This window comes from Nipponia nippon, unplaced genomic scaffold (genome assembly GCF_047370975.1).
Source record: "Nipponia nippon isolate SJK-2023a ecotype South Korea unplaced genomic scaffold, ASM4737097v1 scaffold_18, whole genome shotgun sequence".
Taxonomy (NCBI): Eukaryota; Metazoa; Chordata; class Aves; order Pelecaniformes; family Threskiornithidae; genus Nipponia; species Nipponia nippon.
Window position 1 is genome coordinate 10382685 of NW_028262334.1, and position 17475 is coordinate 10400159.

At 42.2% G+C, this 17475-nt stretch overlaps 1 protein-coding gene across 1 annotated transcript; it reads right to left on the minus strand.

The window, feature by feature from the left end:
* Positions 1-661: 661 nt before the first annotated feature.
* Positions 662-15943, minus strand: UBE2L3 (ubiquitin conjugating enzyme E2 L3). The gene is made up of 4 exons (XM_087754277.1): positions 15842-15943; positions 8228-8323; positions 4060-4246; positions 662-1480 (listed from the first exon to the last, which is right to left on the minus strand). The coding sequence occupies exons 1-4, from the start codon at positions 15866-15868 to the stop codon at positions 1326-1328; spliced, it is 465 nt and encodes a 154-aa protein (XP_087610403.1). The 5' UTR covers positions 15869-15943; the 3' UTR covers positions 662-1325.
* Positions 15944-17475: the final 1532 nt, after the last annotated feature.

Sequence of the window (17475 nt, forward strand, 5' to 3'; positions counted from 1 at the left end):
ACATACCCAAGTTCGACAGGCGGGGAAGAGGCGGCAGTTTGATTGTATGGCAGTTTGACTGTGGAGCTACGATCGCACTTTACGCTGGGGAAAAAAGACAGGCAGTCAGGAGAAGAGCGGAGACGCAGCAAAGGATGCTCAGTTCTGAACAGAAAGGGCTTCCTGCAGCATGCGTAGGCGTGCCCTGGAGCAACAGGGAAACAGCTCTGCCTGATGAAGTTAGAATGATGGAACAATACTTGAAGTGCTCATTAAGTCATCTAACCTGTGTGGTTTTAGAACATAGGAACAGTAGTACTGAAGCGTGCTCCATTACAGGTTATTGCTTAATCCTCCTCTCAAACCATTTTCGGTAAGAACCGTACAGCAACTGGGCTGGGAAGTGGCGAGTGCCATCCCATAAAACACAGATGTTTCTTACGCATTCTGATGGAAAAAATGTTCTAAGATGACTAGCAGTGCTGTCAGATTTAGTACTTCTGAACTGGTTGCAATGTTGTTCTGTGCACGTTTCCCTCGCTACTCTGCATAGGTATTAAGAATAGAAGTGAAAGAAGTTTGTAGTCACATTCCACTAGTCGTTGGCTACAGAATTTTTTTTCCAAAGTTTTCCACAAGCAGGACATAAGCCATATTTTAATTCAATGACGCACACAAGAACTTGGGTTTCCCCGTTTAATAAACATTTTGTGGTAACATCAGCCAGATTTACATAAGACCTGGACATTATTTCTGATTGTTTTTGTGGGGTTTGTTTGTTTTTTGTTTATTATGTTACAAACTGAAGTCAAGGGGAACTTGCAACAAGTCCCACAAAGCACAGTGCAACATTTAAAAAGAAAAGTAAACAAAACTGCCGAACACTCAATCATTTTCTGCCAGAACTGGGATCTTTTTTCTAAGACATCGGTTTGGGGAGGGGGATAAAATCCAATGAAGAATTAAATGAACTCAAGATAGTGCGAACTGCAAGTAAAAATAAGAAATGACAGCCACAACCTCTTCAATTTAAGGGCAGAATATAAGTCTAAGATATTTTTGATAAATTCTGACAAGAAAAAGAAAACAGAATACTTTAAAGTATATTGAAGCAGTGATTTTTAAACAAAGAAAGCAGAACTAGAACATCTTAAATTTTAATCCTTTCTTTACAGGTTACCTAGCCCACTTTTGATTAAGAAAACTGTAGAAAGTTAGTAACAGCCACAAGTTAACATCGAAAGGTGGCACTTGTCAATTTTCCATAGAGTCCTGCTTTACGGGGTGTCTCAAATGCACTGCTCCGATCTTCTAGCATACGTTGCTGACATCGATTGTGTCAGATTTTAGTCCACTGGTCGCTTTTCACCATATTTCTTTGTAAACTCTTCAGCGTTCTTACAGAATTTTTTACGGTCCTTAGAGTATTCTTCAGCTAGGTCAGCCCGAAGGGGATGCTCGGGCTGTGGATCATTCACCAGTGCTATGAGGGACTGGATTACTGTCAAAAGAAGTATAAATACCGTCAGAGACTAAGATGGTTAATTTTTAAAAATCAAAATGCAAGCAGAATCCCCCAGTAAGAAAAGAGCTTTAACTGCATTTAAATACATCCCCATAAACCTAGGGTCTTTTCAAAAGCAGAGCATGGATAAGCTATAGCAATATGCCAAGATTTAGTTCAATGACCATGAACGAACACCAGAAAATCGTACACAAAATCAACTTGAATAGAGACCAAAATGCACTACAAATTATTTCCCATGTAACTGGCATCCTATCCGAAATACTCTCCTATGGCTAAGAAAGAATTGCTTCTTCAGAGCATCAACCTTTTCATGCTCGTACTCTTTTCCACCCTTACCCGATAGGAACGGGGAACACGCCTCAAAACAAATACTCAAAATCCAGAGAAGTACGCCTGTCGCTATCTTGCTAAACAGGAACATTTCTTACCACAAACCAGAGTTTAAACGGCAACAAACTATCTAAGGAATGCAGAAATGATATTAGCTGACTTCTAAGTCCAGGACTGGTGAGTTACTGTGGACAACTGCCATCATATTAATGACCACTTATGAAACGAGCATCAGCTCTGCACGCGACAATCCCTTTTCACTCAGTAAAACGCTACAGAGAAAAGCGTTACTCTGTTACTGAGGTTATTTAACACACAAGCCAAAAAAATTTAGGATTGTCCTAACAGGAGTTGCCTCAATATCCACAGCACTTTAAAACTATACTGTCACAATAGTCTGTTTTAATATTAAGCATAAATTAATAAAAAGCACAGCAGTAAGATGCACATTTAGTACATGAAAGGTGAGTTAATGATTTATGATGAACCTAATCCCTCCGCTTTCTTGACGCCCGACTGATCAAAACCAATCCCTCTGATGCTGTACTAATAACGTTGCATTATTTCCTTGAGAAAGGCCCAAGGAGCAAACAGACTGAAGTTTATTTTTCAGTGCAGAAGAGTTCTGGAGAAAAAGGAATGGACGCTTAAGCAGGGCTGTAATAACATTGTCGCAGGTTCATACAAGGATGCAGTAACAACAGACATTGACGCTAAAACAACTTCTTGAAGAGAGAGTTAAAAGAGAAACAAAAGACCACAAAACAGCAGAAACAGAGATTTGCAATATTTTGGCACCCAGTGTTTGTTCCAAATTCTGATTTTAACATAGCTTTTTTTCACTCTCTCAGATAGAAAGGGAATTGCTACTCCTCAGGGAGACACGGACTGTTTCCTGCACGCAGACGATTGCTTCAGCAGTTCCAACTGATGCCGACTTGCATTTCGAGCTAGGTAGGGACGTCACTCCTTTACTTAACTAGAGAAGGCTCGTAAGATTAAGCCAACTGCTAAGGTGTTAACAGAAACCTTCTACACATTGTTTCCACTTCATCTCTCCCAAGGATCTTTGTCCTGTATAGTCCGGGATAAACCAACAACAAATCGTGAAATCTTCACTGACCTATTTGAGTATAACAGGTTTTTTGCTGCCACCTCTGCTTTCCCCAACATTCTACTGCTTGATCTTTTCCGAAACAACTACAGGAATTTTCCTGTTTTGTCTTTGGGGCAAGATCATGCAAACTCTAAGTAGTTTTATTAGCGTACAGAAGTACACAGAAAAAAAAAAAATCTTAAGTACAGCATTTTTTACTATCAGGAAAACAGTTCAAGTGAAAACAACCTTAAAGAGGAGCCTGGAAGAGGGAAATACTTTCTCCTACAGAGCAAGATACTTCAGTGTCACTGAAGCTCTTGCACTGGACTAAACTGCTACTCATTCTGAATTAATACTATTAAAAAATACGCAGTTTTTGCAAGGATGTTTCCTCTTTCTGTGTGTACTATAATAAATGCTTAATATCAAACTAATCATTTCCTGCCAGAAAACATGAAATTCTCACCCCAACAACTAATGGAAGCAACAACAACAGAAAAAACCTACTCAGATCACACTCTCAGTCTGCCACAGAACCTCATGAAACTTTTTTCCTTAAAATATTTAAATTCTCATCCAAAGACACTCTACACAGTAAGCCTCACAGCGGCAATCTTTTAAGAACTAAGAGTTAATTGGTGTTATGTTTTGTTTATGACTCCCTAGATATTTCAAACCATACATTCAACTCACCGAACCACATGGCAGAGATTATAAAACATACAAAGCCTTGAGGTTTCAGACCCTTTCTTTGAAACATCCGCGAATGAAGAGGATTATAAAGTCACTGTTTAAAAAGAAACACAAAATAACCCCCACACAATCTACCACCAGAATTTGTAAGTATGCTGAGGACGCTTCCTTAATAAACTCTTCAGTCATGAAGAGCTTTGTGGTTTCCTGGAGGTGGACGTGCCACGCGTCAGTGTCATTACCTTACGTTCCAGTAACAAAATGAGACTCCAAAAGAGCTCACAACACGTGATTCATGACACAAACCTTACGACAATGAATATACCATACGAGCAGTGACCAGCTGACAAGCTGAAGCGCTATTAGCTTTAAATTTAAACACAATACAAAGTTTCTCGATATCGAGTTCTTTCTCCACACGGAGTCCTACCTTGGTCAGTTTTGGTTGCTGGCTTCCAGTTTTCAGCACTAATTACTGGCAGACAAACCTGCCCCTTTTCATCGATGTTAGGGTGATAGATCTTTGTTTTAAATGTAATCTTAGGAGGTTTGAATGGATATTCTGCTGGGAAGTTGATTTCGATTCTGAAGGCTCCTTTATCATACGGAGGATTGTCCTGCAACAAAAAGGCAGAAATGTTAAGACCTTGGCATATTCTAATGGATACAATTAAGAAAAAGCACGCTCCAGACCTCGACCTATCAAATGACCTCTTCTAAAGGCACCTTCTTCCAACACATACTGCCACGTCTATGAGTCAGGAAACATCAAAACCGATTTGGTAAGAGAGAGGCAATACAACCTCTACAACACTGGGATGCACCCTGGAAAAAGCTGGCTGACATTTCTACTGGTAAGAAAGCATCCAGTCCCATTTACTCCAAACTCAAGGTCCTATCTAATAAGTAGTTTTATTCCGAACTTTGTATTTCAAAAAACATTGTAGACCCTTTCCAAGATAGAAACAAGAAGCCTGGCAAGGAAAACTGATTTCTCTAAACCTGGTTATTTCACGTGTCTCACAACATGGTGGTACAAACGGCAAAGCAATTTCATTTGTCAGATCTCCCTATATGTTCCGAGAACGTTTTTGTGCTGACTACACAAAAATCTGCTGAGCACTCACTGGTACTAAAGATAGATATTCACTGCGTCTGCCGATGAGAACATTCTGAATTTGTATGCTGGTTTAGCACCCACTCTGATCGGATCATTTTTGAAGGAGCATGATGAGAGAACCGTGAAGTAAGCGAAGTAGTTCTTCATGCACAGAAACAGAAACAACAATGCCCAGAATCTCATTTAGAAAACCTGTGAGACTACTGATACTGCTTCAAATACTAACTGCAGAAGAAAGGCAGAAGAAAAAATAAACCACTGCTACATTTAAAGCTTACGAAAATACCATTCTGCACTGAAAACAGTAACTATGGCATGAAGCCTTTCCAAACACTCTGGGAACGAGAACCAAAGGATGAGAGTTTCCAGTTGGTGTCAAGTATAATGACACACATTCTTCAGTAACAACCAGACCATTCCCTGCAATCAAGCCCACTCCAGAAGTTAAAAAAGGTTTACCAATATTTGGGGGTGGGGAGCGTTCTGTTAAAATATTACTCAACAGAAAACATTTTAGTTTCATCCATACGGAGAAGTCTGGGTGTGCGTTTCCAAGAAGTACAGCACAATTTCTGCAGTCAAGGGAAGAGGTAACTAGAGTGGCTTTAAAATAACTTTTTATCCAAGCAATCCTAAAAGCTTTGGAAGTTTAACAAATAACTTTTGGTGGTGGTGACAACTTAGGCAGTTAGTGCCCTCTCCCCCGCGGCTCACTTGTTCTTACCTCCATCACATGCTGTAATTTTTGTGAGGCTGTTCAGTGAACTGATACGGGAACTGACTTGGCTTAAACACATCCATTTTCTGCTTGACTCTCAGTCAGAACAGTTCTTCATTATAACTCACCAATAAATTGAACCAAAAACGTATGTAAAGAGTTGTTCATGTTTTAAATAGACAAAACACAGAACAGTCAAGCAATTAATTTCCAATAATTTGTTGTATTTATTTTGACACTGACAAGGGAGAGAAGCAGAATTATGAATACTGAAAGACAAGCGACAAACACGACTCCCATTCACCTGGAGTATTTTTGCTCTGCAGAAGTTTGTCCACAGCAAGCAGTTTTGATTAAGCGAAATGAAAGCCATGGTACACCAACAGTATCTCTGACAAGAACAAGGAGCCTGGGGTAGATAGTCTCGTTTTGATGGTGAGGTTAAACAAATAGCGTACCTTTCCAACACACAGTACATAAACTACCTTAGCCTACAGTTTAGAACAGGAAAAAAAGTTGACAATTTGCTTCTCCATCGAGCAAACACCCTTAAAAACTAACAGTTCTTCTGAAGAACAAAACATGTTACATACAACAAAAACTTTAAAAGCAGTATCTTTCACAGTAATTCTGTGTGAACACTGCTAAAAATATTAACCTGTGTATCTTTCACACCTTCATTAAGAAACTGACCAAAATAATGCCTAATTATAGAGTTAATAATCAGTAACTGGTTAGTCCTACAAAAGTGTGAGTTAGTATGTCTTTAAACCCTAAGCAAGAACATTTTCTAAAATGGAAACAGCATATAAAACTTCAAAAGCAAAAACTCAGCAAAAACATTAAACTTGCAAGCAGCGTGTATACTAGATTTTTAAGCCAACTCCAGCATTGCAATAGCTAAAAAAATTACACTGACTAAAGCATCTTCTATAGCATATCCTCAAAATAATACACTATACTACTCTCTGAACAGGTCAACACAACACTTTATTAATTGCTATAGGAAGTATAATTTCATGGCAAAATTCCCTCTTACCTCTACCAGTAGTGAATTTAAGGCTATTGCCCTTGTAACAGGGCACATCATAAACCAAGGGGCAGGTACGAAGCACAGTTCACTGCAACAATGTGCAAACACTCGTGATGCTGTGAACCCTTGCAAAACAAACACTAAGCTCATACTCTGGTGAGCAGAAACTGTTAAAAATAGGTTCTGTACGCCACACGTTGCTAATTTTAACAGAAATAAACAAGTATTTTCGTGTTTTGCTTCATTAGTCATTTTACCAACCTTGTACTGCTTCAAAGTATCATCAAAGCAGTAAACTGTTACACGTGAACCACGAATATCAGAGTGGCTTATTGAAGCGTATGGTTTCTCAGCGCTGTCAAATTTTAACGTCAAATCCTGCTTGCTTTATTTGCAAGAGTAGCCTCAACCACTCAAAGGAATTACTTGCAGGAATATAAGTAAACAGTAAACCGAATGTATTCTACAGTATTTAAAGTGCAAAGGCCTAGCCATTATCTCAGCCTGTGCGATCTGAATTCGGGAATGGTCTCCAACGAACAAAGCAGAGGCACGGCTAAAGAGATGTTTCGAAGTCTTATAATAAAAAGACAGATTGACACCGGTCGGGGGACCTCTTAGGTAGCACCCAAGGAAAAGCAGAACTGATGCCCGGTGGCACAGCCTCTATTCCTGCAGACTTAACAGCAGCTCCTGTCACAAAGGGAGCATGAGCTATGGCAGTGGAAAAGAAACCCAAGTGACTTTCAACCAAGGAATTCAACATACTAGATTTCCTGCTTTCCCCTTATTAACAAATCCCTCTCTATTTGACTAATAGTGTGGTTATTTACTTCTATTAAACATTCTCTTAAAAGATTTTAGTGCTTTTAAAAAATTCAAGTGTTGGGTTGGTTTTTTTTTGCATTAATTAATGCCTAAATAAGTAGACTTTCTTTTAAAGAACTCACTTCTGAAAATCCAAACCTTTTCCTTGCATCAAACTTTTTCCAACACTCGATTTTATCCTAGAAATAAATCTAGTCAATTTAAGGGGAAAAAAAAAAAATCTGTTAAGGAATAAACAAAATATTTCATACTTCAGGCTTTTTCCTATGATAATGTAGATTTTGTACTTCTAGCTTAATGTGATAAACTACAAACCTCATTTGCTACAAACCCCCTTCCAACACCTCTCCCAAGTAACCCAGTGCCATCGCTGCGTCCACAGCCCTCGTCAGCTGTAGCCACGTGTCGCACCAGGCCTACAATTAGGAAGCATCCAGGCAGGCACTGATCAGAGAAGCCCAGAACACCTTTCAATTACGTATGGCTTTTCCTTCACACTAGTTGCAAGAAACACCTACTACCGTCAGCAGACTTTGATAAAACAAAACACAGAAGACACTCAAAACGAGACAGGAAGATTACGCTGTTTGCCCAAGATTACACAAGATGTCGGAAGGGAGACAAGAATTAAATCCAGGACCATACTTCACCACCCAGAGTATGTTTAAGATGCTGAAGTATAATCTCTATAAACTTAACGTTGTATTTATAAATGACTAGCTTCTGCACAAACCCACAACTCTGAAAGCCTGGTTTTATAATAATAACAGAGATTCTTGTCAGGGTGCAAAAATTACCTAATGGTCACCAGCAGCACTACTAAACTGTGGATTTATGAGATACAAATGATCCTCATTTTATGTTAAAGCCCGTTAGAATAAGAAGTAGTCTGTACTCACAGGAACAATAAGCCCTTGCCAGGTCAATAAATTAGCTTCATCGACCTGGATATTACGGAAGTTTTTCATTCCACATTTGCGGATTTCTTCAAGCTCCTGAAAAGCAAGCAAAGTGTAAGTGTAAGTTAATAACAGTATTAAGCGAGATGCTTATATTTCTTTTTCAAAATGTTTAGAGGTCAATGTGGGTTTCTTGAATGTTAAAGAAGCTTGAGGTTTTAGCAGTGGCAACCCGCACAAATAAGAAAGAAAATTTTGCACCTATGAGAAGTAAAATCTTCCAAGACAAGGTATAAAAAAACGTTATTTTTTGATATGTCAGGAAACTACAAAAATGCCTTGTTATTAACATCATTACAGATACAATGAAGTATTAAAAAAGTGCATTTAAAAAGGTTTTTGTATCTCAAAAGCCTTTGTATCTCTCAGTGCCTTTGGTTACAGGCTATTGATAACTTTGCGAAGCACAGAAATAAAGTGCATCTTAGGACTTGTCTGAATGAAAACAGTGATTTGGAAGAATTATTTCATAACAGTTTTGAACAGGGATGAAGTCACTGAACAGGCCAATTATTTCAACTGAAAACTAACAAATCCCTGCATTACCAACTTAAATTGATGCAAACCCAGAAAAATACCAATCTAAGCCAAACGAGCCTTATTTAGACCCATAACTTGAGAAGATACAGCTTTATCTCCGTTTTGTACCTGAAAGTTAACAGTATATATTAAGACACGTCTCTTTATAGCTGTATCCCTCTTGAACAAGGTATCTTTCTCTACCAGTCAACCACCAGTCAAACCATTTTTGATCAGCTAGTGATCCAGGCATCACCAGAACAAGTATTTAGCATTTTTATATTTTAAATGATGTATAAGCCGTAGTGTAGCAACTGTTTCCTGGAACAGAGCAGCGTTTTGAGCGGCTCACTCTCTACACGTACAGAACTGTGAGGTCCTAGCAAACCACTGCTCCACAGCGTATAAAAGGGATAAATCCCATTCCACATTAGATGTAACAACGCATCAAACACTGGGAACAAAATAAGCTAATTAACCAGTACTTATTTAAGCATGAATAACCATGCACCACAAGTGCCTTCACTCTAAAACAAGGAAAGGAAAATGAGGTTAGACAGTTTTCTTGTTACTATATTAAAACCATTACACCTACGACAGAAATCCCCCCCATAATGTCCCAGCGGGAGCGCAGCTTCCCTCCAGCAGCTTTTATCCCAGGTTCAGATGATAGCGTTACACCGCTTCTGGCCCACGGAACAATTGCCCAGACACAGACAAAGGGAGGACTACGACTCCATAATTCAGGTATGCTATTAAGCTCATAAAACAAATTAGAAAAGCATAGCTTCACATTACTGGAAAATTAAACACCTACATTTTGTAATTAGATTCAGGTTAAAAAATTGCACGCTGAATTAGGAAATGCAAGAATCCAGTACAGAGATCATTACAAAGTTGTAAAACTTTGTATGAAAGCAAAGAAAAGTTTAAAACAAATATGCAAATTGCTCCCTATTTTCCCTCAAGTCCACCACATGAGAGAGGCAATTAAACAGCCTAGAGGACACTAAAGAACTAGCAGAAAATGATTCAGGACACCTTCCTCTTCAAACTGACAGGGAAGCCTTTGCAGGAGTTAACTTCCAAAATAAAAAAAGTAGCAAGTGACTGCAGTGTATCGGACTGTATCCTGTGCTTCCTTCTGCTGCCTTGGGAATAGATGGGGATAAACCAGGCAAGGCTTTTCCTCACACGCAGGCGTGGCTGCAGAGGTCATGGAGAATCAAGCCCACCTTGGCAGAGGACTTGCCTGAACTACACGCTTAAGACAGGTTCCAATTGATATGAGAAATTACTTTTCTTATACTAGAAGTGTTTCAGATTTCATACTCCACTCCAAATTCATCAATTCCATGTTAGGCTTATTTACAAATAGCTTTTTTTCATACCACTATCCCCACAAATACAATGTAATACTACACTTGCAAGTCAGGCTTTTAGTGTCTAGTACATCAGGAGATGTACTAAGAGATTCAGCATTCACAATTCAAGGGTTGGGGAGGGGTGTTTTGGTTTTGGTTTTCTTGGCAACTGCCAAAACCCATAATAAAGATCTAACTGCCTCAGAGACACAGAGGCAGACACAACTACAGCATAAATGTGCTGTTAAAAAAGTGAATGAGCTACTAAATACTTTCAAACAGCACAGATTAGAAGTTAATACTGCGTTTAACATCGGCTTGAGCGACTCCAAAGGGACAAGAATTACTTCATGAGGTAAAAGGATACAGTCCAGATATTTCTTTCAAAATAACACTTAAGAGTCTAGGCAGACAGTAAATAGATTAATTCCTTTTCTTGTCCTCCACCCCTTAATTTTGTCACGTAACATAATTAAAGGAGCACAGGAGGAGCGTAACTAAAGGTTAGAAGACTGCAGTAAGAATTTCGATCAGTCTTTCATTCCCCACACTGTTATCAACCTTGCACGTGACCTTGCTGCGCTGCCTTCCCATCTGTAAAACAGAAATGTCGTCTTATTTCACGGGGCTCTCTCGAGATGTGATGTTTGTAGCTTGGATGTGTTCAGAGGAAGTGTTATACACAGCACGTGAAAAGGAGAAAACATTGTTTCAGAGGTGGTCTCTGATCTTTAAGTATAATGCTGAAGGTAGTCATAAAAATACATACTACCTCTCATATGTAATCAATAAGGAGTTACAATTTTGATTTTCAATATTGTGCAATCATTTGTGCTGTTCAAAGCAAAAATTAAATGTTTGAAATTAAAAAGAAAATTAAGTGGCATCAGCTTAAAATGTACTATTTTAAAAACCCTGCAACTGCAACTGTTTTGACCATGCATCTTTCCAGTTTTGGGACTTCTCCAAAAAACAAAAAAAACAAGCCAGGTAGGAAAATGCAGTGAAGACAAACGGGAATAAGTGTAAGAGCTCACACTGACTTCAGTAACTTCTGCATCAAGCCCAAAATGCTATTAAATGCACAAAGAAAAATAAAAGTCTACTGAAATAACTCTAAACCATGTTTCTCTAGCGTTTACAATTTATGTTTACCTGTTTATAAACACATTCCCTAAGAGAAGTGTGACAAAGTTAAACAGGCTTCAAGACACTGACAAGGAACTGCCCAGTTTTACTTTCTGAATCTCATACAGTACAGAGAAGTGTTAAAACACCTTAAAATCAAATTTAATTAAAAAAAACCCCAAAACAAAACCAACAAAAAACCCAAACAGATTCTAGCTCTTGTAGGAACTATTATTAAGTTTCCACTTGCAACATTACAACCCTGTATATTCACATACCTTTTATTTACTGAGTAATGCTACTTATTGACAAACCATTTTCATTTGATTAAAAATCCTTTTCTCGATTCTCAGTTTCAGAAAGGGAAAATGAATCGGTATTCTCACTTCTGCGTAAGGACAATCATACATTGCTCAAAACCACATTTCCCTTGTTACTGAGAACCGGCGTTTGGATCCATTTAGAATTGTTTTTCAAATATCAAAGTTGTTTAAAATCCCTTTATTTGGAAGGGCTACGGTGTTTACAAGACCACAGCATGCTGGAGATCGCAGGCCATCTACTGCAGGTACCTGGGTGCGGCCTTGTGTTTGTGTTTTATCCTGGAGTTCAACAGTCGCATAAACGTTTGAGTACGCAATTATGGAAGCAGAGTAAAAACAATAAAATAATTGTCTACGTACCTCACTTCATATGCGAAGTGTTATCTGCTCTTTAAAAATGTATTTTCAATTTTTAATGCTAAAGATACTTTTGAACATCTAAAAACCAGGAAACAAAAGCGCGGATCTTACAGACACCTTAGCTCGATCATACTGCGGATCAACGCAGACGGGAGCAGCTCCACACTTGGGACGGGACAGCCTTCTCAAACGCTGCCTAAAAACGCCTGCGGAAGGTGCCTCTCAGTACCACACGTTACTACACCACCAAGTACGTACTATGACTACCCAGCACCGAAATAGCCTTCCCTTTGCAACTACCCACTACCTCTCCACAGAGCACTTAGCTACGGATCTCGCACGGAAAACGGCTTGTTTTCCATCAGTGGGTGGCAACTGTGAAAAGTGTTTCATGGAAATCTCTGGCGTCTCTCGGACATCTGTGTTCCCAGTCATACATGTCTGGAGACAATTTGCTTTGTATGAGAAAGGGTCATGAAGCAAAGTAACTCCCTTAAAAGAGAAGCCTTGGATCCTTTCCTAAATACAATTACTCCGTATTTGCCTGTTTTTACCCTGAGAGATTGTCCGTAACAACACATCCTTGACAAAGACTGCTTTATTCCCACCTCTCACATTTCATGGAGTCAAGATTCGACAACTGTGGCTCTTTGAAGAGGTGCAATGGTGGCTCATAGATCAAAACTCCACCTCAGATGTCGCTGGAATATGATTCATTAGCTATGTTTATTGCACATTTTTGCTAACCTAAGTGTGCTCCTGGGAAGGATACACCTCCACTGATTTTTTGTAAATCCGTAGAGAAAACTTCAGTTTGCCTACTTCATGGTATAAAACCCTGCAAAAATAGGCCATAAATAAGGTCTTTGGCCTAGGAGATGTAATTTGCTCAAACAGAGCCTGAGATAACAAGACAATCTTATTCTTGTTATAACTTGACTTAATGTTTAAAATTGAACTGTAGAAGTACAATGGCAAAACTTGTAGTGCTTCTTTCACAAGGAAGATTGCAAATTGAAGGATACAAATGGCTTCCGCAATCCGAAAAGGACACGCGCTTCCACCCGCAAGGTGGAAACTACACTTATACTCCCAGTTCTCTACAGGCAGACAGCGCGTTACTATGAACTTATTACATTCAGCCTTTCTGAGCCGCTGTGATTAATGTGAATAACTACGATGCAGGTCACGAGTCCAGAAAAAATGCAGTACTTCAAACTGCTGGCAAGACCCTAAGGAAATAGGAATTGCTATAAAAGCTTCAAAGTTTATTCTCAATTACGAAAGACAAATTCGATATTTAGCTCAAAGACAGTTAATGCTCATCCTAAATTATTTTAAACATAATTGAGTGACACACTGAAAAATTCTATTTCCTTTAGTTATAATCACTCATCATTCTACGACCCTGAGAAAGGCACACCACAGACTCTTCTATATTGCAAAACAGCGAAAGACTTTTTAAAGTGGATCTGTGAATTTGGAACTTAAGTAATGATATTAGGTTGATACACCTGCAAGTTTGGACCTTCAAAACATTATGGTGCAGCAACCCAGACTGGATCATCTGTGCAAGAGCCCTACTTTGTTCCTACCGAGGTGAACGGTAGAACTCAAAGCCGCGGGGGCTGACTCGACTCCCCAAGAGGCCGGACGGTAGCTGCTTATTTAGTAGCCTCTACAGGTCCTGTGATACAGCACCTCACAGCGCTGGAACTGGCATAAAAAAGGCACCAACACGCACAACCCACAAACATCAGGCAATAAAAATGAAAGTAAAAATGTAAGAGGGAAGTTATCAATGTCTCCTTCCTTCCTACACCACTCCCTCTGAAGAGCAACTGCCACACCGTCTTTCTAGAAAAGGAGGAGGTCACATTGTCAAAACCCATTTGTACGGCATCTTAGTGAACGATTAAAGTACCAACTAACGTTTTAAAAGTATAGTGGAACTGGTGGGGGGGCTGAAAAGCAAGAGGTACTGCAGATATTAAGAACAAATTTTCTTGCCTTTCGCATTTTTATGTTCTATTTTAAATTTTAAAAGAAAAAATAACTGGAAATATACTTTTTTCCTAGCAGAGTAGTAGCAATGTGCTTTTGAACAAATAATGGATTTTTTCAGAACATGCGAAAAAGCTGCCTTACAAAAAGATAAAATTAAATGCTCGTTTACTACCTGAAACTAACAGGAACCTTACTTGAGTATAAAGCAACAGACATTGATTATGACACTAAAGCTGTGACAAAACACAACAGCTATCAAAAATGAAATAAAAAAACAAATGCCATCTCATCAGGATCCTTAAGGACAATTAAAGGTTTATGCCTCCTGATTTAATACACATGAATGACTCTGCACACAACGCATTTACTATTTAATTTTTAATCGCTCCATAGCACATTTAAAACAGCAAAACTAGTGTTACGAAAGCACTGCTGAGCTACTGGTTTCTTCAAAAATGACCGAGTTATAATGATTAATTATATATCTGGACAATTAAGGAAATGCAACTTCAAAACCTGCCGTCTACATGACCTAGTGAAATCCCAGCCCGATTACAGGTCCGTGCCCTTGAAGCCAGTTGGAAATCTGACATTAAAATACTAAGTTTAACGGAATCGCCCGCGTATCTGTCAAATCCTAGTGCACGGTTACGCTGCACCCCCACAGGGACAGGCTTTTAATAAGGCTAAAACACCGCCCGACAGTTACAGGGTCTTTCCCCTATGTTTCACAGGACTCGCCTGTAAAGTTTACTGATTTACGTTACAGGTACTTTGCATGCAAATACTGTAGCGCATTGCCATAGCATTTTACAGATGAGTAAATTTTATGCCACTGTGTATGCATGTCCTAGGCAAACCCCACTGCGTGCAGTTCGTAACGTTAATTGGCAATTATATACAACACATAAAATAGACTCGTATGCTTTGGGAGCAACGGTTATCGTTTTCTTTCCAAGTACCACCTTCCTCCTCAAGCAAAATCATGAGAAACACAGTCCCAAGCAGCATTTTACAGTAAACTATACGCGCTCCTGGTTAAAACCCAACCGAGTCCGAGCGGACGTTTACGAGTATCATCCACGCGTTAGAACAAACAGAGCGAAGACAAAAACATTACCGCGTCTGCAGCCAACGAGGAAACTTCTGAGCCCAGGTCCGTGTTTCAGTGTGATAAACCTCTTACTCATACAAGGAAGAGGTTACTCTCCGAAACAGCGACAACGAAATTATTTCGTCCCTGGGCGTTTGCGGAAGGCTCCTCACCCAGGAAGGAGCGGGGGGGGGGGCGCAGAACCCCCACCCGCGGGGAGGGAGGAGAGGGCCCTTCCCCGCCGCCCGGCCGAGCCCTCCCGCGGGCAGGGCCGGGGCCGGGGCCCGCACCGCGCCTGCGGCGCCGCCGGCGGCGGGGCGACCTCTCCCGCCGCCCCGGGGATTGCCCCGGCCCGGGGCGGGGGCCGAGGCGTCCCGGCAGCGGCGCTTCCGTCCCCCCCGGCCCTTCCTCTTTGCTTAGTCACCGCGGGAGCCCCCCGAGGGAGGGGGACGGGGCGGCCCGCGGCGGCCCGGGCCGCCCGCCGAGCGCCCCCGCCCAGCCCCGGGCGGCGGCCGGGGGCCGCGGAGCGCTGCCGGGGCCCGGGGCGGCGGCGGGGGAGACGGCGAGGCCCCGCACGGCCGCGGCCTAGATGCCGGCTGCTCCCGTTCCGGTCGCTCCAGCCCGGGGTGCCGCCGACGGGAGGGGAGGAGGCCGCCCCGCCGGGCCGCGGCCGGGGAGGCGACCCCCCGCACCCGGAGGGCCGCCGGAGCCTAGGGGGTGCCCGCCCGCCGGCCCTGCCCGGCGCGGCGCTGCCTGTTACCTTCATCAGCCTCCTGCTGGCCGCCATCTTGGCTCTGCTGCTGCCGCCCCACAATGCATGGCGGCGGCGGGCAGGGCGCTGAAGCCCTGCGCTTCCTGGGGCGGCGGGCGGGGCGGGGCGGGGCCGGGCCGTGCGGGGCTCGGCGGGGCTCGGCTGCCCTCGGCGGGGCTCGGCTGCCCGCCCCCCCGCGGCGCTGCCCCCTCGCAGCCGGGCCGGCGCCGCAGCCCCTCCCCGGCGCGGGGCCCGGCTCTCGGCGGCTCGGGCAGCGCCCGCGCGGGGCGCGCGGCTTCGGCCCGCGGCAGGAAGCGCTCGGCGCCGGCCCGGACCCGCCGCGCAGCCCGGGGAGCGCCAACGCTGCCCGCGGGGCTGAGGCCCCTGGAGCGCCCTCCCTCTGGAGGCTGGTTGCCTGCCCTTCTCCAGAATCGCTGGCGTCGTTTGTCCGAGCCTGTTTCTTAATCATCGATCCGTGCTTTAAAACGCTGGCGTGGCTTATTTTATCCGCTGTGCATCACCCCCAATTCAGTGGCATCTTCCTTGTGGGGAAAGAGACAGCAACCTGTAGTTACAGGTTTTATCAAATAACCCCACCTGATGTTCAGAGCCCTTCACAACCTTTACTTCTTATTTCCTTAAAGTACTCTGAAAAGAGAGGGGAGGGAGTTTCCAGAAGAGGTGCCCGACCCATGGAAACCATCCCCAGAGCCGCTGGTCTGAGGAAGCCCGGCTCTCGAGCGCATCGCAGGCCTTACCTTACCAGGACCAGGTCAAGCCAGCCTCGCCCCCTGGCTCCCAGCCCGCTGTGCCCTGCTGCCATCTCCTAGAGAAAAGCGAGCTGTGGAAGAGGAGATAATGTCCCTGTCAGTGTTAATCAAGACTGGAATTTACCATGTGCTTTTTAGCTTTAATGGAGCTCTAACTGTAACTGCTCTCCAGCGCTGATCCTCCCCAGCTGGCCTCTAGCAACCACTGTAGGAGCAGTTCAGATGTCTAACCACAGGCATCCAGTGTCATTTCGGGTGCCCTAGGGTATCCAAGGCACAGGGCTGGCAGATACGGCATGGGACAGAAGTTACTATACTGTATGGCATCTAAAATGCCACCAGACATCTGTGTCCAGGCACCTGACTTGCTCCCTAAAACGTTCTCCGTTGACCCAGTGTACTCAGGAATTACTCCAAGATCTGCTCTGCTGATGCGTGGCCTTATTTCCCCTTTCCCCCTCCCTCATGTCAGTTGATGTCCTCACTTGATCTAACACTTCTTCTATGGAAAAAGCTACTTTTGTCACCTGAAAAAGCTCTAAGCTCTAGAATAAGCTTTACAGACTCAGACAACCTGGAAAAGCAAATGTTGTGGTTACCACCAGAGGCTTTCAAAAACTCGTGAAAATGCAACAAAAATTGTTAATTATGAAGCACAGGATTCTAGTATGCTAGCTTAAAATAATTCCCTGAACAGCTATTTGATAATCAATATTTTTGCATTAATACAGTGCTTATTGCTCTAAAACTCAATTAACATTTGTTAGTGAAGTAAGCTATACAGCACCTACAGGAACCAACTTCATACTCGCCTACCTCATAGGGGTATTATTAAATAGTTTATAAATAATTATATTATGATCTGCAAAGATG

Bases quoted from the DNA above. Each gene is read 5' to 3' on its own strand.
- UBE2L3 (XM_087754277.1), bottom strand. From the start codon at position 15,868: ATGGCGGCCAGCAGGAGGCTGATGAAG. The intron at 8,324-15,841 runs GTAACAGGCAGC...CTTGCTTTTCAG, and splicing joins CCAGCAGGAGGCTGATGAAG to GAGCTTGAAGAAATCCGCAA. The intron at 1,481-4,059 runs GTAGGACTCCGT...TTCTTTTGACAG, and splicing joins AGCAACCAAAACTGACCAAG to TAATCCAGTCCCTCATAGCA.